The sequence below is a fragment of the Netta rufina genome (assembly GCF_964035555.1).
Source record: "Netta rufina genome assembly, chromosome: 3".
Classification (NCBI taxonomy): domain Eukaryota; kingdom Metazoa; phylum Chordata; class Aves; order Anseriformes; family Anatidae; genus Netta; species Netta rufina.
In genome coordinates, this window is record NC_140125.1 from 7,680,273 (window position 1) to 7,706,923 (window position 26,651).

The following is a 26,651-nucleotide window of genomic DNA, read 5'->3' on the forward strand; positions in this document are numbered from 1 at the left end:
TAGAGTTTGAACCTTTGCACCTGCTCAGTGTGTGCACATCTGTGCACACATGCCTGCACACAGATATATTGTTTTGTTTCCATAAGCTGTCTTTCTGACCAGCTCTGTTCATTATCTTGTGTCAGGTTAACTCATTATTAGAACAGCAGATGCTTAGGTACAAGCATGTACATAAATGGTGAAGGTCTGACCACTTCCATGCTCATTTCTGTATTATTTCTGTATTTAATTATTTAAGTGATCGATCCAGTGTTCTGACATCCCACTGAATTAAAGGGATTCGAGTTCAATGTCCTCATGAAATAAGCCAAGCTCATTTGTTGTATTCTAACTTTCTGTAGTCCTTGTCTAAACTTCCAATGCTTAAAATGCCCTTTACAAAAGCCTGAAACAAATGTAGTGGCAAATGTCCTTACTTTTCAGGTATTCTATAGGGCCAAAAGGCCTAGTTTTCTAATCATCTTTCACAAAGATGCACAAAATATGTACTGTCTCTATCTTTTTTCTCTGTGCAGTAGCACACATGCCAAGATGCAAACTGAAAACGAATTCTTGCGGTTCTCAAGGATTAAAAGTATTTGCTGAAAACATCTATGCTGTGGGAGTGAGATTTCATGTTTGCAACATGCAGAAGAACATCCTGGCTTCAGTGAAATAAATCCCTTAAGCATATGATTAAGTTTATGGGTGGTGTGGGAAGAAAGGATAGTTATATAAAATCTCTTATGCTCCATTTCCTTGAACATCGTATTAATTCTTTATTGAAGCTTAATTCTCATAATTACCTACTTCCCAGCTTTGTTGAAGTGAAATTTCAGGGCAGAAGCATGAGCACAGCTACCGGGGCAACTTCTAAGAGTGTGATGCACAGGCCTTAGCTGCTTCTACAGCAGAGACTCTGTTAGATGATCACGACAATCTCACACAGGAGCAATCCTTCAGACACATCAGGGAGTCCTGGTGCCCTCTGCCATTTCATCTTTGTGAAGACATTCTGGTCTGATCCTCGGCGAGGCGGTTGCCAAAACCCTGAAAACTGAGCAAAACAGGCCAGGCAGGTGCCTCTGAGGCCCTGTGGTCACTGTCCAGGCTATTGCCAACTGTCAGTGCTTTGAGGCAAAGAAGAAAAAGCCAACCAGAAGCCACATTATCTCCTTATATCTTCTCCATGGCAAAACTAACAGAATCAGACTCCTGAAGAACCCTATTACATTCCAGCTACTGAACCACCTGGGACTGGCCTTCGTGTGTATGGCCTACAGGTCTGCTCGCAGCAGTGCCCCTCATGGCTTTCACTACCCTGCTTGGACAGCAGTGCTAGACCTGCGCTTGTCCGATGATTATATCTTCTCCTGGTGTCCCACCTAATGCAGTTCATGATCTGAGTGCATCCACTATATGACAATATTCTCTTTTGACTAAATGCTTCTTTTGTCGTAGCTAATTAAACAAATCTCTAGAGTGGTCACACCGACTGTCAACTTTTACAGCACTTGTCAAACACTTGACATGTCATAAGATGATTCTCGTTTTCTGATTGCTGTTATAGGTCCTTTTTTTGTACATGTTGCAGCTACACTAAAGTATTTTGAACATAGTAAGCGAGAGCTGTACATAATATTTTAAACTTTTACAACATGGCCCTTCAGGTACCTGGTAAAATCAAATACCAGTGAGCTTACAGGATAAGGGCCCTAGGTTGCACAGTTTTGTTTAAAAATGTTGCTTGTGTTTCTGCACACTGCTAATGTATTTTTAGGGATTGTATTTCTGGGATGTGATTGAGCTTTTGCAACATCAGCAGATTCATGGGCTTGACATCTACATAGGTTAAGCATATGGAGTAGTATTTTACTGTGGTTAAAGCAAGCTGTAGTGATTAATGCTTTGTGTCATATAGTGAAGGAGATTAATGTGCTATGTATAGCATGCTTCCTTATCAGGTAGAGGCAGAAGGAAGTTCCTGGTACCGCTGAGCAGTCTCTCACTGTCAGCAAAAGCATGCTGTGTGGCTGTTAGGCCTGGTTAAGTAGCGTCTTGTAATTCAGCATTTTCAAGCTATGAAGCATTTGCATTGATTGATAGATGGCATAACTGCTAAAATGTATTCCTTTTCTAGTTACTGTGCTGATTAAGGGATGAGTATTATTAAATCAGCTGCCAAGTTGTTAATTGGAAAACTTCTTATTGCTTTCACTTTTAAGAAGGCTTGTACAGAAGAAAGTTGTTCAGGATCTTGCTACATTATGGATAGCAGGTGGCACATGGATGCTGAATTTCAGGTGTCTCTGCTGGCAATGTCCAAGCTCCCAGGAGTGGGGGCCTTTGTTTCTAGACTTCAAGCATACAGGGCTTGTACAAGCTTGTCCATGTACAAGAAGAGCAACGAAGAACAGGGAAGCGAGGTTTGCAAGGGAAAGGAGACATGAAAAAGCTGGAATTGTGCCGTAGCAATAAAATATATGCTTTCAGTCATCCTAGTTGGTGGGAGCAAGAAGAAGTTTAGGTTATTATTAGCTATTTTTAAAGTGATTTTATAACTGACAGAATTTGTCTTGAGTATAATACAAGCTTTAAAGAGAGTCTGGAGGTGCTTTGGAGACTTTACTGACCAATGGATCCATACACCAGATTGTACTTAACTAGAGGTATCTTTAAGATAAGTAATGGTATAAATATGTTAATTTTTTCTCTTAAATATTCGGTCCTTTAGATTCTGCTACTGCCTGTTTTATTTTAAATGACCAGACCTTTAGATATGCAGAAGAAAAGAGTTTTTCTCCTATATTACGAAGTGTTTCTTTCTCCAGATTTTCCACCTATTCATAAACCTACCCCTATTCATAAATCCTACATGTCAGTTAGAGTTAGACATGTATTTAGAAAGATTCTAGGGGAGCTGGTTTCATGACTCCCTTTGAATTTCAGTATTAATTCTCTTTTGCTAGTGCACATTTATTGACAGTTGTGCTGTTGTGTTGTGTTTTTGTTTTTTTTTTTTTAAAGTAATGAAATAAATTAAGCAGTTAACATTAAATTAAGATACATTTAATTTTATGCAGCATTTACTACATGTGTTTTTCTCACGGCAGCCTTAACACCAGGCAGTATTCATTTGAGCACAAATGTGTTTTTCCTCCCTGAAACATCAATACATTTTATACATTTTGGTCCCACCACATTAAATTCACCTTTTAGTAACTGCTTAAGAATAATTACACGTTGGAGTCTTTCAATGGCAGAAGGGGGTCATTCCCTAGGCAACAGATTTTAATGTCAAAAACAAGTACCGTGCAACTGTGGCTACACTTTTAAAACATCCTTCATAATATTTAAAGCTTAAATTCTAATGTATAAACCATTCAGTCAAATGGTGGAGCTTTCTGGCTCTGGAACGTTTGTAGAAAGTGTTCCAAAGTGGTTGAAACCCTTCGGCCTCCTAACTGTAACATTGGATATTAAGAATATTTATCAAAAAGCCCATTAACTTTGGGATTTATAGTGCTTTCCAGCATTCCAGTTTTGAAGAGAAGAGCGCTTAGCATTGTTTCCCATTCTTAAATGGCAACAGAACAATAGATCCCAGTCACAATTTATTACTATTTAAAACATATAAGCAACACAGCAAGTCATAGCCTATCCTATGTCATTAGCTGCAAGTGCTGTCAGTGAGCTCGCTAGAAAGCCTTTCTTTTCTTTTTTTTTTTATTATATGTACACATATGCAGCGAAGTTTAGCGTGAATAAGGCATCGGCGAAAATAAGTTCATGGAACCAATACTTGTCAAAATGAATTTGCAAAATATGCTTTTGTAATGCTTTTTTCATTTTATTTGCCTTTTTTTTTTTTTTTTTTTTTTTTTTGCGTTGCTAGAGATGTAAAATTCATTTTGGATCTTGCAATTGTTTGGAAGATTGTATCTTAAGTAGAAAAGAACAAACACTGTAGAAGTCTTTAAGAATGTAAAATCTTCAATAACTGTATTCTGTAACCCTGTTTTTGTATCCACTTTACAAGTGCTTTATTTGTCTAATTTAACTGAAGCATTTATAAAATGCAACAGTGAACAGTGACGTGGACTGGTAATAATGGATTTGGCAACAGTAAACAAAGGCACAGTAGTATTTGGCTTAGTGAAAAAGCAGAAGTTTTTACCTTTTGTTCTTTGGTTGCATTTTAAAAACGTAGGGCCTGGCTTGGGTCTAATACCCAGCTACTTATGCATAGAGTTAGTTTTTGCTGTTGCCTTAGAATTAATGATAACATTCATCAAAATTATGTTTGGGGCTCCAGGGAGGCAAAGTTTCCTAATCTTCTGTATATAATACAGATACTTTGAAATAAAAATGAGCTTTGCAGAAATGCATTTTGGGACTGGTGTCTGGTACCAGAAATAGCTCCACTGATGTCAGTGAAACTGTGACGTGTGTCAAATGGACAGACACATTGTGGGATTTGTATCTTCAGAGATGCAGAGCATAAACTGATCCTGACAACGTAAGTTCAGCAGTCAGAGCAGACCTGTGCTAATATATAATGTGCTAATGTATAAAATATATAATATGTGATAATGTATAAAATGACCATAGCAGCAACTCCTGACCCACGTCTTGGAAACGTGATAGGCCACCTAATGGACTCCTGCGTGAAGCCCTATTGTAACACTGAAAATGGACGAGAGAATCTGGGGTGATGGGACCACAAAGCCAACATCAGTAGATATTTTGGGCTGCATCATTACCTTCAGCTGGAGCTTTTGCTGAGGGATAGGTAAAGAGAAGTCGTAGACCCAATGCTGCTTTTCAAGGGTTCTGGAGAAACATTTTTCTGCTGCTACTGCCTGCCTGCATTGTGTTCGACTCAGCCTCAGACGATCAGAGCCCATAAATAGAAATCTTACTCTAAAAGTTAAACAGCTTCTTTATGCTTGTTGCTGTGCCACTGCCTCTTTTATGGAACACAGGGAGGTATTCAGTCTTAGCAGCAGGGTTTATTATTTGAAGATGAATATCAGATAAAGTTTACTTCTGAAAACATAAGGCGGCATAGACTTGAGTGCTGAAGGAAACAAGTATAGATAAACGTTGAATAAACATTGTGGGTCTTGCCTCTTCAGTATGACTGCTACAAACGTAGCGCTTTGCAGCTGCAAAGGGCCCATAAGGACAAATGGAATAATAACTGCTGTGATCCAGGGGGTGAAATGTAGAGCTGGTGGCAGAAGAGCACAGTTTTCTTGGCTCTGCCACAAATGAGCTCAATGACATTTGCCCATTCCCTTTCATGTGCCGTTTCTTTTTTTTTTTTTCCTCATCCTCTGGTTGACTTGACTAAATAGTCAGTCTCTGCCTTGAGGAGCTAACGGTCTGTGAGCCTTTCTGTATGGATGGTATCTGTCATAACAGGGCTGTTAACACAGCTGAAGTATGTGTGCTACTATAATACAACCATATGAGGAAGTTTCCCTTATAACCTCACATGTAATTGCCTCCTATAACAATATTCTTTATTGCTGGATATGCTGGAATATAACTTGCCTATAAATACCAAGGTTTACACTAGGGAGGCAGAAAGAAGTTGTAAGCTAAAGGACAATGTTGGCCTAAGAACACAGGGGTATCAAGTGGCCTTGAATAAATTTAGGCTGGAAATTAAGAGAAGTTTCCTAATATTACAGTTCTGGACAGTCTACCAGAGGTAGTAAAGAGTGGAAAAAAATATATGTATATATAAAACTCAACTAGTTTACAAAAGCGATTGTATAATGCAATGCGTGCAACTGCAAGGCCAAGTTTAAGGAACAGACAGGGAAGTCCCTTTCAAGGAGCTGAAGTCCCTTCTTTTCAGTTTATTTGAACTGGCTTTGCACAACCATGCCTTTATTCTTTTCCACTTCTTTTTAATATAAAATCTCTTCTTCAACTAAAGGAGTTTCTGGAACTAAAAATATTAACTGTTATGAAGGCTTTTCCCATTTTTTTCACACCTATAGAATGCTCACGCTCTTCTCTCTTCCCATTATACTTCAGAACAGCCTTTTTGGCAAGTACAGCAAGAGCTTATGTTGTGAAGTATTGCTAACGAGAAAAAAGGTCTGTATTTTTAGATGTCTTTTAATGCAACTTAGCAATTGGAAGTAAGCCACCATTTTACATTATTACATCTCCCAGGATCACTATGAGGCATTCCACAGAGCATATTTTCCAGTGGTTCGGGAAGGCAGTGATGTATTCCAGTAGTGGCCTTCATTCAGGATTGTCAGAAATAACTGTAGTATTGCTGGGATTAATGGTACTTTTATCTGTCTGATTTAAAAGCTTTCCACTTATCTAGTTGTCTGCCTGTCATAAAAATCTGCCATGTCATAATGTGCTCATTCCACTGCTAGCTAGGAACTAGTATGAAGGTGTTTTTGTAGTGTTTTTACAGGTTTAATTGGATCTAAACTATCTGCCTTCTCATAGTCTGTAAAGGATATCCTGTCAGAAACAATTTCTTGCTACATCTGTGTTGAAAAGTCAAGAGCAGCTAGAGAATGGGCTTGTGTCTGTAAAACCCTGTAACCCCGTAGCCCTTCTGTCCACAGTAATTGTTTTAGATGATTGCAGCTTGGGGCTCAAAGTGTTCAGAAATAGCCAAGCTTAAGATGTCAGCTGGGAGACTGAGGTGTACCTCACTGTGTTCTGCCTTTGCTTCATCTGTCATCTGGTGCAATGAATGAAACCAGCCCAGCTCCTGGGGCCCTTAGCACCTCCTTCTCCTAGATTGTGCTCCAGACCTCAACCGAAGTCCAGAGTAGTGCATATGTTTGCATGTAAACTACAGTTACGGTGAGAGAATGGGTCCTAAGGACAGATTGTGGGAACATCTTTTACATTTTCGTGTTGTTCTGTGTAGTTTTGCAATGTCAGCTGAAATCATCTAGATGTAGTTCTATTGTGGCTTTTAATAGCCAAGGTCCCCCTCTTGGAAGAGAATCTGGATGGCAGTAGCTGAGGCTCGCTAATGTAAAGACTGCACAAATCAGACCAGCTCTTTGAAGAAAAATTGAATTTGGAAAGGGAACAAAAAAGAAAAAGCAGAAAACTAAATGCCTGCCAAGGAATAAACTGCAGTTCCATGTGGTTTGCTAGATAGCTTTAGATGTAGAATTTCTTAACAGTCCAACTTGGAGATGATGTTGATCACCACTTCAGTGTTGAGACTTAGGAGAGCATGTTTGCTTATCTACACCAGAGTGAGATTTTCCCCCACTCTGTAAAAATAATGAAATCTTCAGATATTTGTGCTAATGTTGCAGAAACTGTTTTGGTTTGAAGAAAGAGCTATATGTGACTGAATAGAAAACAGTGTAGCTAAGCTAAGTGTGGAGTAAAGCAAAGTCTAAAACATTATTACAGCTTTATATGTATGGTAATAAAAAGTTTTGAGGGTTTGATTGACTAAAAAGTTAGGTACATAACTAAAAAACAGAGTATCTGTAGATAGTTGGTACATCAAAGGACCAAAAAAGAACTATAGGAGGGACTTTGGATATTGTATGGAAGAATGAGCAGAATGGGAAATACCCTAATGTAGTATTCAAAGTGAAAAGCACAAGTATGGGATACCACCAGTGACAGGAGCCTATGTGTAAACTTAGTGTTCCAGTAAAGTAACAAATACGAAAATTCACTGCACGCTGAACAGAGAAGATATGTATTTATATATATAGAGAGATATATAGTTATATATATGTCCCTATATAGGTATATAGGGATCTGGTTAAATCTTTGAGATAAAAGACTTGTAACACAAACATACTTGATTCAAGATGTTGGACACGTGTGTTTGTTATCTATCACATACATATATTTATATATATGTGCTATTTGCTATAAATAAAACAGTGGTTTATGATATAGCAGGTTACAGTAACTGTGCTCTTTAACACATCAACTCTGCTTACCAGTGTTTCTGAATTGTGGCCATGCTTTGTTACAACAGAGGTGTTTAAAGCTGCTATAGAGATTTAGAGGATCAATATCCATTAAAATAAATGCATTTCCAACATTTAGATTTTGAGGAAGAAAAATTGTGATTAAAATCTTGAAGGAGTGGTTAAAATTCCCATGCCTGTATGTATGTGTTGCTGTTTGCTAGCACTACTAGTGAAAAATACATATATTTCATAGGCTTTAGACCCCTTCTTCTGTGGGTGTTTGAAAAGGGCTAAAACAACCTGTGACTTTAAGAACATGTAAAATGGATGGCTTGTACCAGCAGAGAAAAGTGAGCTTTGGAAACTTTTATTTCTTCTCAGGTGAAACTCCATGTTCCTTTTCCTTTCAAGGTGGCAATGTCCTTGGCATGCTTCCAGAGTTTTGACTCTGACTGAAAATGCTCTTTGTTATAAAAACATGTTTTGCTATTTGGGATGGATTGCATGAAAGCTTATAGGAAGTATTTCCTCCTTAAATCAAGCTAAGCTAATACTTCCCCTAAAATCCATTCTGAAACATGATTTCCATTTGCAAACATTTTATTGAAAAAAAATTTTATCCAGTGTTAGCTTTCACTGTGCACTTGTACAGAGGATAAAATGGATGTGATAGCTTCATTAGAATGACAAACAATTCTGATTCAAACATATTTAATTCTGCTTTACTTGCGTGATGATCCTTACTCTGCAAAACATTCTAGATCTTACTGTCCTTGGGCATGTGATATTTCCGCATGGATTAACTGATACAGAGCAAGCTCTTTTATGTACGCTACTTAAGCACAACATGTTTACCTTCCAGTGTTTTCCTTCTCTGACTGCTTGCCATTCAGTAAACATTTATTTTGTATATTGTATAGGAGATAACATTTTCTGTTTATATTCAGCTTTCCCTGTGTCCTACTACAGTTTACCCATTCAAGGGTAGAGCAATGAGTCTTGCTCTTTCTTCTTGCTTACTGGGTAAGTTTTCTGGTGTGATCATTTTTATTTTTTTTCCCTAGAACATGTTTCCAAAGAAAGTTCATTTTGGTTTGTGGCCAAACATTGTGTCCATTAAATCTGTAGGGTTACCTAGGTCTGTAGGTTAAGTTTAGTTATGGATATGTATGTTGATATATTTGATGCCACGTATGTTTACCTCTTTCGTCAGTGATTTGACAGTAAAATGCCCTGTCAATCAAATACATTTTTTTTTTTCTAACTACTGTTTTTGATGCAGCTGCATATAGATATATTTCTGTACTTTCTATCCTCTCTGCTTTTCAGGATGATGGATTTCTAGGCATCTTCTTCCCAATTCAGTTCTTTAGTTTGGATTGCTCTTTGCTAGAATTATTAGCTACCATCTTGCATGTTCTCATTTGATTTCCTTCCCATTTACCTAGTTCATTACAGCTTTATCATCTTGTTTTGATAGCAGCTCCCAGATAACTGTCTGTTCTTTAAACATTGTAGTTGATTCTACTTTTTCAGATTATTAAAGACTGTATAAAAAGCTAGGCCCACTGCTGATCAGTGTGGCAGCCTCAAGACTTCTTTCATGAAGTTCAGCTTTCAAATTCAAAGAAATCCTGATCTTCTGACCTCAGTTTGCTTCTATCTGTTCTTTCTGCAGATTAGTTTTTCCAGTAAGGAATAGTTTGAATTTAGAAACTCTATTAAATGCTTCACTAATAATCATATACAGTAACTCAAATGTATTGTCCTTCCTCCACTTAGTTATTAATTTGATAAAACTGTCTGACTAGTGTGAATTTTCCATCTTGCTGGTCATGGAGAAAATTGCTAAAATGGAAGAGTTACTGGCTTCCTCTTCCTGTTCTCTGTAAAAGATGGTTGGTACATAGATGTTTTGAAATATCTGCAGATCCTGACCTGAAGACTGAAGCTGTTTTCTATCTGTATTTGTAAAATAGAGCAGCATTGACTTCCTTGGAGTAAAGTCCAGTAACATAGTTGTAGGGTTCTGGCATCTGATCTGGGCTGACCTTGTAATACATTCCCTTTTTGTGATGACTTTGTGTTTAAGAGGATGTTACTTGGACAATACAGTCCTGTCCTTCCCTAGTTTAAAACAGTCAGTACAGACAGAAATTCTAGTTAAGCCATGACAATATTATAATAGCACATGTACCTGGAAGGCTGAAAAGGTTTCAGCATGAATTCCAAAAGCACTTGGATACAAATGCCTCAGAGTGGCTATGGCATGTTACGTCCCACCCTGTGAATTTTATGTGAATTCGTCCTTGTAAACTTCTCTACAGGTACACAGAACTAGCAAGCATATAGTAGCTAATGTGTGCCCAGTGTCAAGAGACACATCAGGGGAATATGCATCCTACTTTACACCGGGCATGAGAATTTTAATACCTAATGAGCTGTGAAGTGCAGAGCTGGTTGGTGGAATACAATTCCCAATGGAACATGTTGTGCAGATCTCTCACAGGATTATCAAATACCTTTTATACTCGGCAGATTTTAATCTTTGAGACGACTTGTTCAGTTTTATGGGATTACAGTGAGTGTGATTAAAGTTACAGATTGTGTTGGAATAGACCTGATTTCGCTGTCAAACAAAATACCATGGTAATTCTGTGTTGCTGGCTGGGAGATATGAGGTGCCAATTAATTGCTTCTTTTCCTTTTTTTGTTTGTTTGTTTTCTTTTTTACTTTCATAAAATCTCTTGGCACAATTGTGCCTACCAGTTACATCATAAATGAGTAGATAACAGCATGGGCATAAACAAATGGAAGGCTCTACTAAATTTGCAAATATACATGTATGGAAGGAAATGTTCAAGATCTGTGCAGCCAAAGTTGTTAACTGCTTACAAACGAATGCACATCTTGTCATACAAAACATCTGCAAATGTTAAGGGACAAACAAAGGCTGATTTTAAAGTTGCAAGACTGAAGTGCAAAGAAGAATGAGCAGAGAAGTGGTCTTTTCATCTGTCTGTTGTGCCTCTCTGTTTTGCTGTCCTACAGGACTGCCCAAAGGACTGGAAAACTCCTGGGGCCTGACCCGAGCCTGCTGAGGGTCAGGGGAAAATCAGGTAGCAATCAAGTAGCTGTGCATGCAGCTTGTCTGCTGAAATAAGGGGACAAAATTTGAATCAAGCAGTTGGTCTGAGAAGTTTGCAGGATTAGCTTTAATTTATCTATTTCCTGCAGGCAGACTACTACGCTACTGAGGTTTTGGCTTCTATCCTATGCCTCCTCAGAGGGCACTAACCCAAAGAAGAAGCATCTTCTAGAATCTCAACCCTACTTTGAACCCTCACGTCTCTTATCTTATTCTTGGCATGGTGCTGAAGGTGTTGAGTGAGCAGGGCTTTGTTTATATCCTTGAGTTGCTGAGCTGGCAAGCTCCTAAGGATCCACAAGCATTTCCACATCCAGAAACTGGATGTGCTGGTCATGCTGGCACACTGGAGAAGTTGTGAAAGCAGGGAATTGTCAAGTTACTTATGTCTTGTTAAGACAAAGATTGTTGTGTCAAAGGCAGCCTGTGCTTTTGCCAGCCCTGGAAACCACACATGAACAGTTTTACATGGGGTTATTATCAATATCTAGGATGGCATTGGAAAATGCAAAATACTCTGGCCCTGCAAGAGGACTATTAAGTACCTTACAATAACACAGTAAGTCTTCAACTAGAGAAGTCTTTGAAAAGTATATACACAAAGTATGGTGTATCCTATCGACCAGTTTAATTGATGGGCTGGAACTCCTGGTCCCTGACAAATTTACAAGTGCCATCTTCCAGGAGTGGGGAAATTCCAGGTTTCATAACCTGCAGAAGAAAGCAGTTTGATTGATTAGTGTTAACAATATTGAAGAACCATAAGAGAGACAAAATGAATCAGTGGATTTGCTTCATTACCCGTATAGATTTTGTGAATTTTCAATAGGTCCATCACCACAAGTATGCCACCTTCCAAGAAAAAAGATTTGGGATGACGGAAGCGACTCCTCTTGTCTTTTAGAGCTTACAAATGCTGACTACAGAAGAGCCCTGTTTCTTACAGGCAAAGTAACAGCTACATTTTTTACATGGTTTTCTTTAAACTGCCATCTATGAACATTTGCACAGTTGATCCAGTGTAACAGATCTTGAAAAGTATGTGAGTATGTAGTTGTAGGTGATAAGGAGGTTTTGTGAAATGCTCTGAGCTTGCTTCTACAACTGTATTTGTAGCCCTTTTTTTTTTTTCTTTTATTTTCTCCCTTGTAACCATTTTGAAGCAATCAAATGGAGCCAGGGAGGCAGAAAAAGATCAAGCTGCTGCAAAAACACTTCATGTTTCACTTAATGAAGCTGATCGCAGACTGGGAAATTCAAGAGAATCTGTCAGTGTCCCTATTAAATACATTATCTTTCTAGTAGGAAATCACTCCTCTTTTCCACCAAATTTTCCTGAAAAAACTATCAAATTTATTTGACTGCACTTGACTGTAAATCTGGTGTTTTTTCTTTGATCTCTGCAGTAATTTCATCACCAAGCATGTTGTCTGGAGCTATTCAAGGTGTCCTGTAGAACCTCTTGCTAACAACCTGCTTCACTCTTTGCTGCAGCTGAAACACTGAGGACATTCTTGGAGTCCCCTATATGGGCTTCCTCTTCCTTTCTGCAAGGAAGAATGAGGTTTGGGTGGGACAGTCACTGCCAAACTTTGCACCAAGTGGCTGGCAGATGAAGTTCAGCTTCCAAATGTTGAGACCAAGGGGGAGAGGGAGATTGTAGGCATGCCACTCAAGAACTATTTGGTGTGTGCAACTAGAGCAAATGCAGCATTTAAATCTGTGACACAGAAAAGTAGAGTAGGAATAAACCTAGGACCCAAACAGAGTAGGAGTCAAGGTCCCGTTCTTTTAGCAGCTTCCTTCCCATTTGGAGAAGAGGTTTTGATAAATGTGAAGAGAGGCATGGAAAAACATTTCCAGAGTATCCAGTGCCTTTAGCTTTTGCAAGTTTATAGTTCAGATATGTTTTTATAATTATAAAAAGTTTATATAACTTATAGACAAGTATTCAGATACTATTTTGTAATTTTGAGGTATTAGGAATGTTCTGTGATTAAGATTACATTAGAAACTTTCATATTTCTCCTCAGGACATGTTCTTCTATTTTACAGCCCTGTTACATTACACATTTAAAAAAAATGGTCTGTTACTTATTTAGTTAGCACAAAACTCTAGCTAGTCCCTTATGCATGTTTTGACAATCATTAATTTCTTCAATATAGTAAGTCCAGAGAAAGAAAAATAATCATGTTCATCATCAAACACATTGTGAGCATCTTTGTTTCTATGTCAGAGCCGGACAGTTTTGACAAACATTATATGTATTCCAGCTAAGGCACAAAATGCAGTTGCTTCTTGAAGAGATGAACAGAGACGGCAGTCACCCTGTGATCAGAGTGGATTTGAATTAAGTTGAAAACAGAACAGCTGGTTAAAGTATCTGTAATTTTAGTTTTCATGTTGAATTGGGTCTCAGTGCCCAGGTGTTGGCTGCAGGGGCCTTCCTGAGGGGAGCTGGGGCTGCCTCATGCTGGTTCCAGAAGGTTCCAACAGCCCCGGCACAGGACCCAGTCCCTCAGCCCCTCAGCAGGACCTCTGGGGAGGTGGCTGGAAGAAAGGGCAAATGTGCTGCACAGGGGTGAGAAATGAGGTGAAAAAGTGTGAAAAAGAGTCCTGAGGGGAGAGGAAGAAGGGAAGGTGCTGGTGCTGCAGACATGGGGCAGGGGAAGGTGCTTTGATTCTTGTCTGTGTTTCTTACTATTATATTCTAGCTTTAATTGGCAATAAATTAAGTTACTTTCCCTCAAGGCGAGTCAGTTTTGCCCATGACAGTGATTGGTAAGTAATCTCCCTGCATATGCATGTATTTCCACCTACAAGCTTTTTCATCTCATTTACGGCCCCTGCCCTGCTGAGGAGGGGAATGAGGTGGTGGCTTGGTGGGCAGCAGGCAGCTGTCCAAGATCAATCCACCCCGCCACGCAACTCAAGTAAACCTTGAGGACACGAAGGAAAACTTTGTGATATATACAAGGCTACCTGCACAACAAATAGGTGTTTGTGTGTACTTTTTTCCTCAGAAAAGTCATATACTTAGCAGCAAGAGATACAGTGGCACTGGGGGAAAAGTTAAGTGTTGAGCAAATAAATAGGCCAGACATCACAGGAAAAAGGAAGAAATTTTAAGTTTGTGCTGCCTGAATATTTTAATAAAGCAATACTGAGTGACCACATAAGGAAATTTTAATTAATCGGATAAATTACAGAAGAAATTTTTGAGAAAAAAAAATATGTGTTAGTAAAGCCCAACACTGTAGAGGAAAAGATCTTAGCAGAGTTCTGTAAATGCTGATATAGCTTCTGTTATGATTACATCTTTCTTTGCTCTTCTTGGTCTGGCATTGCCAGTATAGCTAAGCATCTTGTCTCTCTATACATTACCCTTAGGATTATTTAGAAAGGTCTTGAACCAAACATTATTGAAGATGAAGGTAGAATTTCAGTGAACACCAGTGATCTGCCTCTGTTCTAATAAGTGACATCAGATCAAATTTAATGAGGCAACGATGAGTGAAAAGGCATGCCAGCTAACTCCACAATTTTAAGTATATAAAGCATACCAAGTATTTTAAAATTACATAAAAGACCTAAGGTTTAGATGTTAGTAAGGCAATTGTGTGTGAGGGGAAAAAGGAAAAGAAAAGTAAGTCTGTCTTGTGCCTTTCTCTTTTCCTGTTGTGCTTCTTTTTCATCTAACTTTTTATATCTAATCATGCCATTACTTCTTCCTAATATAGATCTAAAGATAAGGGGTGACAGCTATAATAGAAAGAACTGATCACAAATTATTTTTTCTTGGCAATGTCTGAGGTAAATTTGTAATACGCTTAAGAAAACAGGGAAGAAATCTTACCAATAAATTGAGGCTATTTCATTTCAGATGACTGTCCACTGAGGATTGTCATCACTGCAGTTGGCCTCAGAATATCATTGACATTGGTCACAAACAATCTACTCTTTAATATCTAGGATACAAAGTCCCTTTGACATCTGCCATCTCCGTTCCACAGTCAAACTCTCACTGGTGCGACATCAGCTGTAATTGAACTTGGAAATTGCTTCACTTTCTGAAATGCTGACTGCTTAATTATGATGGGGGAAATAGCAATCTACAGCCATAAGCTCAGATAACTGCGTAACTCAAAAACTATACAATTATACTTGTGAATAATGCTTGCGGTGATTTATGTTAATAACAATGGTAATGTGCAGAAGGACCACTCTGCAGACCTTGAGTTCCTTCAACTTTATGTAGTGTGGAAGGGAGCAAAGAAGCAAAATGAACCACTAAATAGAAAGAAGAGAGGAAATGCAGGCCCTCAGCCTTGCTTCCTTTTATTCTAAAGGTGTTCAAGTGAGTCAGGTACCCAAACAGGCTTCCAGAGATTGTATAGTTCAGTTCCCAGCTTAATCCACAGGTTTATTTGGTATAACAACTAATATATTAGGCCCAGTAGCTTAATTTATCTTTAGCTTCAGTTCTCCATTGTAAAACAGGAACTGCAGGGCCTCTGTTTTTCAGGTATACTCTTGAGTATTAAAAGCAGAGATCATTCTGAGATGCTGTCAACAGGAGTCAACATGGGCATCTGTATAGTGAAAAGAAGCTTTTCTTTCAGAACACTGCGTGATTATAATGCCACAAGTTGTGGTTGTTGTTGTTGTTGAGGAATTATAAAAACCACTGTTTCATTTTAGCCTGAAAAAGGAATGACTGCAACCTTAAGGCTCCTAGTTTGGCAGAAGGTAGCCCATTCAAAACGACATGGAGATACTGATGACTCTGGATAAGCTGTCTCATACATCAGAAAGTTATAAATCACTGTAATGTAGTGGCTATCCCATTCAGATCTTACCTGTTTTTTCCTGTAGGATGTTGCTTATGTGGTGTGAAAGTATACCACACGTGGTATTTAAATCACAGCTAAATTGGTGCAGTGTTTCTGTTCAGTGAATTTTAGCTCAAGTTAACTCCATGATAGCAGATGATTCTGTCTACGCTCATAATGTCTCTTGGTAGATTCATGCAGCAGATTGGTTGTTCATAAATCTTTGTTTCATGAAAAATCTCAGTGGTGTTTTCTCCTGATTTTCTGCATCTTGTATTTTTTCTTGTAAAAATGAAAGTACATAGGCCCCTGTCTGCAGATGATTAATTACCTTATAACAAAGCAGTTGTGGAGCCTGGCAACGCTGTACTCGGATTACGGTCTTAAAATAGTGGATGGACTTGATTTTCTTTCCAACCATCTTACAATTGTTGTCATAAGAATGAAAGATAATTGCATTGCTCTGTATTGTCACTACATTTCTTGTCATATGAATAGGTTCATTTAGTGCCACCATCTTAGGTTATTATGAAAATGAGGCATCTGAACTTAAGGCTGTTGCATCTTTTTCTCTCTGAGCAAGAGCTGAATCCCAGGGTCCAAGTACAGATTTTAAGTAAATGCAATATTTGCATCATGGGATTACAGGCTTTACAAAAGTGATTCAAGGATGCCCGTTGCTTTTTCATATGTTTATATATATATATATATATATATATATATATATATAAAAATGTAAGTTTATCTGTTGTTCAGGTAAAAGGGGATTGATGCTCAGGGAGAGAATAGCAGAGTTAGAACTGAAGTGTTACATTTTTCAATGCCATAGTTAGTTGATCTAAGATTTTTTGGGTAGAGATGCTATGCAGAATATTTTGTGGTAGGGGCAATTGTTGGGAGTCAACTGCCATGTAGCTGCTTCGAGGTTCTTCAAAAATACAGAAGTTCTGTTTTACTACAGGAAGTAACTGAATTAATTAAAGTAACACAATTGAGTACATCTACAGATGAAACCCAGACAAAATTACAAAAATATCAGGCAAAGAAAAATGTCTTAAACTGGTTCAGATTAGCATTAATCATCGATTATAGACTACTGTATTTTTATTCCTTTTTTTTTAGCCTAAATGTACAAATCAACACTAACCCTACAATCAACATTATACAGGAGGATTGATAGAAGAAATTCATCTTGATGTAATAAGCACAGCTCCACTGAGATCAATGGTGATATTTAGGCGGAGGGTAGGACTCAGCTTTCTAATTTACCAGCAGCATATGAAATGATCATTTATGCTGGCACTCTAGTGAGATAAGAATTGGAAGACAAATATAAGAATTAAGCAACAAAGCTTAGTTCCCCCTTAAAAAGTGGTTCATTTAGTTAGCTTTGCTTTGCAGTTTAGTTGCGTTCATATAACACACGTGGAATCATACTCGAAAGAGATTGAAGTTAACCTGTTTCTTTGAGTGGTTCTGGTTGTTGGTTTCTTGGTTTCTTCCAGCAAGGATGCTTTCTTTTGTCCTTGGAAGAACCCCCTCTGTGATATGCTGTGGTTTATTTTCTCTCCTTGTGTAGCCATCTGTTAACTCTAATTCCCCTATGCCTTTGATTGTCTATAGACACCGATTATGACAGGATTATTCTTTGGTACAGGTAAAGAGATGTGCATTATATGCAACTTAAATGCCTGAAAATAAGGTAATAGTAATAAAAATAAATATTAATAACTGGATGAAGGCCAGTCTGATGATTATATGGTCTGTCACATACACCATTGCATAAGTGTATTTTTTGACCATAGTGTCTGTATGTCATAAAATCTATACCTGAAAGTAATGGGTGCTTTCCGTGGATCTGTATTTCTCTCAGGACAGATATCAGTGGATGGATTCATGCGATATCTGAGTGGAGAAGAAAATGGCGTTGTTCCACCTGAGAAACTGGATTTAAATGAAGATATGTCTCAACCACTGTCACACTATTTCATCAATTCCTCACACAACACCTACCTCACAGGTACAGTGTTGGGGAGATCTGATTTTTTTCTCTTACAAGAGTTCATAGCATATTTGTGCTGATACCATAAAATACAACAAAAGCAACAGCAATAAATGACGACAGTGTTCAGTCTTCAGGGAAGCAAAGGTAGCAGTTTTAAATTGTTTTCCTAGCTACTCCAGTTCATACATTGAATATACCTTCATTAACAGGTGAGCAGCAGTTGTGTTGTTTGAATAAACTCTGACGGAGCCCAGTGAAATCCCTAGGAATTTCCCTCTACTTAGATAGGATTCCAAGAACAGGTTCTTTTCTGGGGAGGAAAGAGAAAGTACTTTCAACAGCAGTCAAGGCTAGTCAAACAAGTATGCAAAGTAGAATGTGGAAACATCTCTATAGCTAATAAATTTGCCCATAAGCATTAAATTTGACAGTTCGTGTTCAGTGAAATTTGCTTTGATTCAGAGAATGGAGAGGTCCCAACATGGCTTTCTGATGGTCCATTCATATCTGCAAGGAATGGAAATCTGTTTTTAACAATATTTCTAATGTTTGACCTAAAAGTTTATGTGCTGTCATGTTTTTAAAAATCTGAGCATTCAAAAGATCCTGTTAACTTCAGTTAATGAGTCTCAACTGTATTATTTGAACACTAAAGTCGACAGTACTTTTAGATTCCTTAAAAAAAAAAAAAAAAAAAAAAAAAAGTAAACGTTTTTGACAAGCAGATGTGCACCAGGAATTCTGTTTTCTGATTTGATGTTTGCTTTGTCTTGTCAAGTTTGCTAATGTTTCAACATTATGTGAAAAAAGAAGTAATGATACAGTGTCTGCCCAAAATATGGCTCATGTATAACAGTGGCTTTTTTATGTTACTAAGTTAACAGACTTGCCTTGACTGAGTCCTGCTGGATGCCAAATAGGCAATAACCTAAATAAAAGCACGCAGTGGTGATGCCCAGTTTAAACAAACCATGTGGTAGTAGCTTTCATATGAACGAACTGTCATTGTTTCCAGTAGACACCCATTTTTCAGAGGTTTATATCTTGGCTGTGAAATGTGTTTTGTGCAAAAACTTCTTGTATAAGTATTTGGTTTGACAGCTATTTTGTTTCTCCAAATTTAAAAAAAAAAAAGAAAGTCAGTGTGGCCACTTTTAAATTATGATTCTAATATGCAGAAATTTATGTTCTTTGGAAGAGTGCAGACATTCCAAAGCAAAAACAATTTTTAATTACAATACTTTGCAGGCCTTGTGTCCGGTATGGACTTTGTTCTGTCAGTGAGGATTAGGACCCACTTAAGCCAAATGCTGCAGCCTTATACAGAGTTTCTGGAAGGAAACAGTAAAGCTGTACAAATGTGGGAAGAATAGGCCCACAGGGAGGGCAGGTGGTTCAGTTTAAATTTGGTCTAAAGAGATAAAACACTGTCTTTCCTTCTACCAGCATGAATTTATGGCCAGTACCATATCACAGATTTTTCTCAGGGCTGATCAGGGCAGAGTCACGTTCTAAAGGTCTAGAAACACAGAAGCCAAAAAAAGAAAGAATTAAGGATAGAAATTCATGATTTGTCCAACCCATTCTAAATTTTTAATCACAGCATAGATAACATAAAATACTTAATTATTTTAGCAGAAAGAACATTTGCCTTGATGAAACTGTCCAAATTCAATTTGATTTGTATGTGAAAGTCTTCAAATCATCTAAGATAGCATCTGCAGATTTCTTCGCCTTCGTTTCTAAAGAATTGCAGAAACTTCATTTCAAAATATGATCCTCAGACTTAATTTAACATAAAATTCATGGCTTAGAAAATTGGAGAGAAGTAAATCAGTGTAAACTCAGGGAATATCGCAAACTAAGTTTGAATCTCTTTCAAAATTCATTTAAGAGCATGTATTTTCACATTTAGAGGCACAAAACATGTGCCCTTGCCTTTTAGTGGGTTCATTCGTTCAGTAAGCATGTGGCAGCTGGCTGACAGTGGGATTAATGATGTGATTTTTATCCATGTATTACAAAAACTGACAGCCTTAGATTTTGCTTTGAGGCTAGACCAGATACAACAATCACATCACCATTTGCGCTGTTCCAACAAGGACTTAATTCAGCTGAAATCTATGAAATTAATGGTCACAAACTATTCTTTTTGCCAAGAAGATTTCAAAGGGTCTGCTGAAGTGCTTATGGCTTTGGAAGGGAAGCTTCAGTAACACCTCTGCCCTTACTGGAGCTGTGAAATAGAAACTAGTCATGTAATAACTATTAGGAAAAATAAGAAAAGCATTCAGACTGGTAATACTTTATTCTTACTGTGCTTAATACCCTACCAATTATTTCTAGCTTTGTTATTTTTTTTAAACCCAGAAAAAACATCCACAAAGAAACAGCATTATAACATAAAAAGAAACATGTGCACACTCTGAATTTATTTTTAATTACCCTGATCATTTTCCTAGCCTTTAGTAGAAACCCTTGGCAGTACATCAAGTCTTGATTATTTATTTAGAAGTGTTACTGCTTTCTTAGGGAAATGTAATTTTTAAGAACAAAGGTAAAAACCCCATCAAGAAAGAAATGATTTACATTGAGCCTAGGCTAGCTTAAAGTAATGCCAACTTTTGGAAACTTTTATTTCCTGTCACTGGTGTCATATTTATTTATTTTTTATTCACTCCTTTGAGCCCTTAATATATAACTCTGCTTTTCTTCTGGTTTCTCACCAGTCTTGCCTCAGGTTACTGCTGTTGTCACAGTGAGGAGTGACTTTGCAACATTTCTTTTAGCAGCACCCAAAACCAAAGACAAATGATGATTATATATCATTATCAGCATTACACACTTTGATGGCTTTGCAACTTGCTGTTGTATATGTGACATGCTAAATATGAAAATCACAAGTCTTTAACACGTTTTGGTTTTGGATAAAAGGAACAATAATAGCAGCAATAGGTTGCAGAGCTATCAGTCTGGAGTATGTAGCCAGCATGGGACTATCCCACTCGCCCTCAGCATCTGCTTCCCTCCTGCTTACAGTCCTGTACTTTCAGTGGTCTCTGTAAAAAAAAAAATCCCATGAGGGGCATGTTCTTGTCCTTTATTGCTGCTATGGCCTCTCCTGTACCATCCTCCAGCTTTTCTGTTCCCAGTGATTCCTCAGTCATAGCTGTTGCTTATTATCTGCAATCAACACTTCCCTGAATCCTTCCTCACCTTCAAAGCCTCCAAAACAGTATCTCCAGTCTCCAAGATGACAACACCATATGGAAAGGAAGGAACGCTGGGCAATGCCTATGTCTGAGCATGAGCTTGTCACAAGAGGAGGAGCAGTTTTGGCTGGCTGCTTCATCTGAGATAGATAAATGAGTTTTTTCATGACACTGGGGTCACAATTTATCTTAGCACAAGGGCTAAGGCGTAAGAAGGAGCATAGTTGTTGTTGTTTGTTTTGTTTTGTTTTGTTTTGTTTTACCATCCAGCTGTTGCTACTTTTCATGATTCTCCTTCAGAATATCATAAAAACTTGTGTAACGTTGGGGAAGAGGGCTGAATTTCCAGAAGTGAATTGAATTTGAACGTGATCGTTTTGCCTCACAGGAAGGAAGCTATAGACCACTATCTGCTTGCTGAGGCCTATTCAGTGCAACTGTGGAAGTAGCTTCCACAGTTACGGTGTTGAAATAACTTTAGCCATTGAAAAAGAAATAAATTAGTGGAAGGAAAGCTGTCATCACTTCAGAAGATAGAAGATGATCTGTGTGGAAGGTCTTAGGTGTAACTTTGCATGACCCCAGTTTGGTACCCTGCTCTGAAAATAAATCCCTGTGCACTTGTGCAGAGAGTATTGCCTCTCCTGAGAAGAAGGGTGAGCTGGGGAGGAGTTCTGGTCAGGAGGAGGGATATGGGCCCTGTTGACCCATTCGCCGGTTCGAAGATGGGGCAGAAAAAGCTTCTTAAAGTTTGAATAAGTAGACATTGTAGTAATGAAGATTATTTTTCTACCTTAAATGGACAGCCTGATGGTTTTACTTATGATGTGTCACCATCTGGAGTCAGATCAGCTGAGATTAAGATTAAATGGGCTATTGGTGTACAGAGATATACAGCTGTCTGGTGTTGCAGGCATACGTTCAGCAGCTTCTGTAGGTTGGTGATTCCTGTCTGCCCAACACTCTCTTCCATCTTCCTCCGAGACAGTTTACTTTTCTGAGAAGGTGAGTACTCAGTTAAGCAGACTTCCAATTAAATTCTTGGATCTCCAGCTCTGTCAAGTTTTTCAGTGATTGCTCCAGTTTTTACAGATGAATGTTCATATATGTGCTCTTGAACGTCAGTTTACCTTTTTATTGTCCAAAGGGATACATGCCCACCCATGCCAGTTCCCTCTTTCAGAAGCCATACCCCAAGTGTGAGGGTTTCTACTTTTTAAAGTGAGTGGAAACCATGTAAAAAGGAGGGGAAAAAGTCAATTAAATCATATCCTTAAGGCAGAACTCATTATTATATTCCAAATCAGCAGGTGACACTAACGTTTCTAGAGGGACCTTGCTTCCAGTAGCAACAAAGGTCAACATAAAGGTTAAATTAAAAAAAAAAAAAAAGTTTGATCAGATCTGAGATTATTAGATTGATCAGATCTGAGAGAGCATTAAAAATAACAACATGTAGGGCAAGAGCCTTGTTTTGACTAACATACAAGCAGCAGCAGCATACATCACACCATTGTGGGGTCTAATTCAACTGTCCTGTTTGTGGCAAAATACCTTAAAAGGAGAATAATTCAGATAAATGTATGGTGTCTAAAAATACTGACGCTAACACCTTCTGCTACTGCTAGAGTCCAGAGCCAGACTCCCAGTAGTACAGGGCTCTGAGTTTGCATGTTGCAAACCATGACATGTGTTCCAGAGCGCTGTCTGATTTTCTGGGACTTCCCAGACGAGATGAGGTCTGGCATCACAAGTGTGCAGGGCAAAGGCAGTATGCAGGCACCTCATGCTGGGAGAACATGGTGCCGTGGGTGGGTGAGGTGGCAGGAGCAGCTTCTATTTCTAGAGTAATGAAGAAGTCAAGTGACTACAAACACCTGGATTTAAATATTACCCTGTTTGGGGAGGATACATGTCTTAAAATCAATCAAATTTTAAGTCCATGTAATATTGCAAATATCTTGCGTTTGTAAAAACAGTGCTAAATGAACCCAACAAGAGTGGACTTGCTGAGAAACGAGTCACTTAAAGCTATAGAAGTTTGGAAATACTCTATATGGGAAAACATGGCTCACATTCTCAGCATGCATAAATGAGCACAGGCTCATTGACCTTAGTGTCCTGTTACATGTCAGGTATGAGCTGGCCCAATACATTTTCAAAAGTTATTTTTTGTCAGAATTTGTTTCTCTTTATCCAATATAGCATAAGGTGATAAAAATATTGTGGCACTACTGTAGATGCTATGTGTATTATAGAAGGGGATACATAATGCTTCTAATTGCCAGTATTAAAATTTTGATCTGTATTTGGGATATTAAAAATGTCATTCTGCAAGTATTCCCTTCAATGTCTCTGTTAGCATATTTTGGAATGGATACAAATAGAGACTCACATGGCAGAAGTTTATAAATAATAGACATACAAAAAGATTTAAGCAAACATTTCTAATGATCCATGTTTTAGAAATAATAAAAACTATTGAGACTATTAAAACCTTTGCTAGCATTTTTCACCCTGTCTGGGAATCTTTCTGGTGACTGAATGTTTTGGAGCTTAAATATCCTCTTACTCTGAGCAGAAATCCTTCCAAAAGTACCGAGCTTTATTAATAAGGTAGTGTGGGAAAGTGTTACATGACAAGCAATGCATGTCATGATTTACTTAAGCACTTTAGAAGGTTATGGATCTTGTAGTCCAAAATACTTAGCAATAGTAACAGCCAGTAGTCTCTCAGGAGGTATAGTAGAGTTTGTTAATCATAAAATAGTTTGTTAATCAAAATTCAATATGCTTTGAGGGAAAAGACGAAGAACATGAAAATAGAGTTCAACGTGAATGCAGTTTTTCAGGCAGCAAAGCTCAAAGGACCCATATAACGACAGCCAAGTTTTCATAAGCAAATGCTTAGGGATGAGAACGCAGAAATGTGTGCTGTTGTACCCTGATCCGTGCCCATGGTCGTTTGTGTCCTGCAAAGAAAAAGAGCCTCTGCTTACCCCAGACACTGGGATTGCACAAAAAAGGGTTAGTGTGTGAGTGAAGATAATCTGCCTTAATCAGAGGAGAAGCACACACACACAAAAAAAAATTGAAGTAAAACAAGAGGCACATTGTATCTTTGCTGACTCCATTTGGATTTTCAGAACCTTCCAGCAGTGGCCAAGCTGTGTTATTTACGCGTTTCCCGTCAGTTCCAGCAGGTGCTGAGAAACCTTACAGATTTCAGTAGGAAAAATGTTAATGCATTTGAGTATTTATGATCCAGTTCATGCATAAGACATGCATGATAAACAGGAATTTTCCAATAGAAAAGTTATTCTATTACAGTCCATAGCAGAAGGTAAAAACACAGAGAAAGCGGACCAATGCTACTCGTTGAAGCAAACCAGAACATACAGGTTCCAACTTAAAACCTAAAGAGAGTAAAGCAAGGATTAATCTGTGCTATATTATGTGCCAGTCTGGATGAAGTGTTTTATGCAACTCCTGTCAATAAAGAATCTTTAGCATAAATGAACCCACTGCCTCCTTAAAAAGCAAGTGAATGCCCTTCAAGAAATCCATAAAGACCTTCTTGGCAAGTCTGCTAGAAAGCAGGAAACTACATCCATTTTCTTCACATCTAAAACAAGCACTAAGCCACTCTTCCATTATCTCTGCCTCTCTGCTCAAAGAAATTTGTATCCATCTGACTGGAACCAAACCTGCTGAAGCGAATGAAAACACCGTGGCTGGATATCCTTCCCTGAATGCAACATCTGGATTTGTTTGGGTTTTAATACTTCCTGAGTTTGGGAAGAACTGACTTTTCAATGTTTATTTTTTTGATTTATATTATGTCATTGTTGGAAGTTGGTAGTCTAATTAAGTTTCTTTCTGCATAGTGGAGTATCACATCAGGAAATTTTACCGACCAACTGAATGTAGTGATTAGAGTGTTAAATATAGATTTGAGACCTGGTGATGGCACTATTAGTGACTGTGCAGGAGGTTGGTTTTATCTTGCACTAAACACTGCGTGTTATTAGAAATGTACTCTTGCTGTCCTGAGTTGCCTCTGAATTTCACTTTGCTTGTCAAAGGGTAACAAAGTCTTTCAGAACTAATGCATTATTTTATTTTGTGTCAATTCTGTCTAACAGAAGTTTTTGTACTTGCTTCAATTCAGTTGTTTCTCTTCACTCACAGCAGTTTAACTTATGGCAGAATGCAAACCATGACATTGACTCTGCCTAAGTCATTTCCATTAAGTTGTTATGCTTTTTGTATGCCTTTGAGTGGTATTCCTGTCAGCCAAGGGTAAAAGATGCTGCTAACTCTGTTTATTATTAGATTATTTGTATTTATTCCTGAGGCCCGAAATGACTTCTCTTTTTTCATGTTCTCGTTATGTTGTCTCAGCTGGACAGCTGGCCGGTAACTCATCGGTGGAGATGTATCGGCAAGTGCTTTTGTCAGGCTGCCGCTGTGTGGAGCTGGACTGCTGGAAAGGACGAACAGCTGAAGAAGAGCCGGTCATTACACATGGTTTCACTATGACGACTGAAATATCCTTCAAGGTACAGCAACGCAGCATGCTGACGTGATTGGGTTTAGCCAGGGTGGTTTCTTTCACATAAAACGCATGACAAATTCATTGCTGCAAAGGTGGAAGGGAGAAAAAGTGTAGGAGTAAAAATAAGTTAAAAGGAGACTTCAGAGAATGTGGGGAATCACTGGAAAAGTTGCAGTATTCGAACCTCGCAGAGGAAGAGGTTCTTGGTGATTACACATATCCCTGATACTTGGGATCAGATCTGAAGCACTAGAGGATGAAAAATAAAAATAAGTAGCTTTGGAGGATGTGAGGGGTTATTAATGCCATTCAAACCCCAAACCTATCATCTGTATTTCTGAATGTCATCTTCCATTTCCCTTTTCCATAATAAAAGGCAGATGCTCTACCCTAGCAATAACGTTAAATTGTTACCTTGTTATTGTCAAAGACGTTTTTGATCTGACATGTTAGAGGAATGGGATGGAGGTGTTTTGCTATAGTTTCAATATTGGTAGTTAGCACAGCCTGTAATGATACATCAAGATACCATTTTTGAAGTCTGAAGAAATAATTCTTGGTTATCTGAGACACTAACTTGCCCTGGAAATATATTTCTAGACTTCCCTGTGCAAGAAGATGTGGAAAAATGTCCGTTTCTGAATTTGCTTGTATTACAGGTGATAGATGCGGATTTTCTACCAGTTAAAATTTGAGGCATGTCTCCCACACTGAAGCATGAGTTAATGTTTTTTTGTCTTATAATGCCTACCTTGAAGAAAAAAATAACAATACTACTACACAGACAAAACACCAAATTTCACTCACACCAGAGCATCCCCTTGCTTTTTGTCAATTTGCTTTCTCTAACTCTCCGCTGATTGAGTTAATCACAGGAAAATGTAAAACACAACCTTCTTGCACTTTTGTTATTAACTTTGTCATGAATCTGATGAAAACCATTTATGTTTATATGCATAGAGTTTGATTGCT

General features: G+C 38.1%; 1 protein-coding gene across 6 annotated transcripts in view; it reads left to right on the plus strand.

Moving 5' to 3' along the window:
- Positions 1-26,651, plus strand: part of PLCB1 (phospholipase C beta 1) — a 374,969-nt gene that overhangs the window by 236,041 nt on the left and 112,277 nt on the right. For all 6 annotated transcript variants that reach the window (XR_014618326.1, XM_084284914.1, XM_084284915.1 and 3 more), the window contains 2 exons: positions 17,778-17,924; positions 25,526-25,683. Coding sequence is in view for 5 of the 6 variants with exons in the window: in XM_084284914.1 (XP_084141040.1) it covers positions 17,778-17,924; positions 25,526-25,683 (305 nt within the window). In the remaining variant the exon portion in view is untranslated. The remainder of the gene's footprint in view (positions 1-17,777; positions 17,925-25,525; positions 25,684-26,651) is intronic.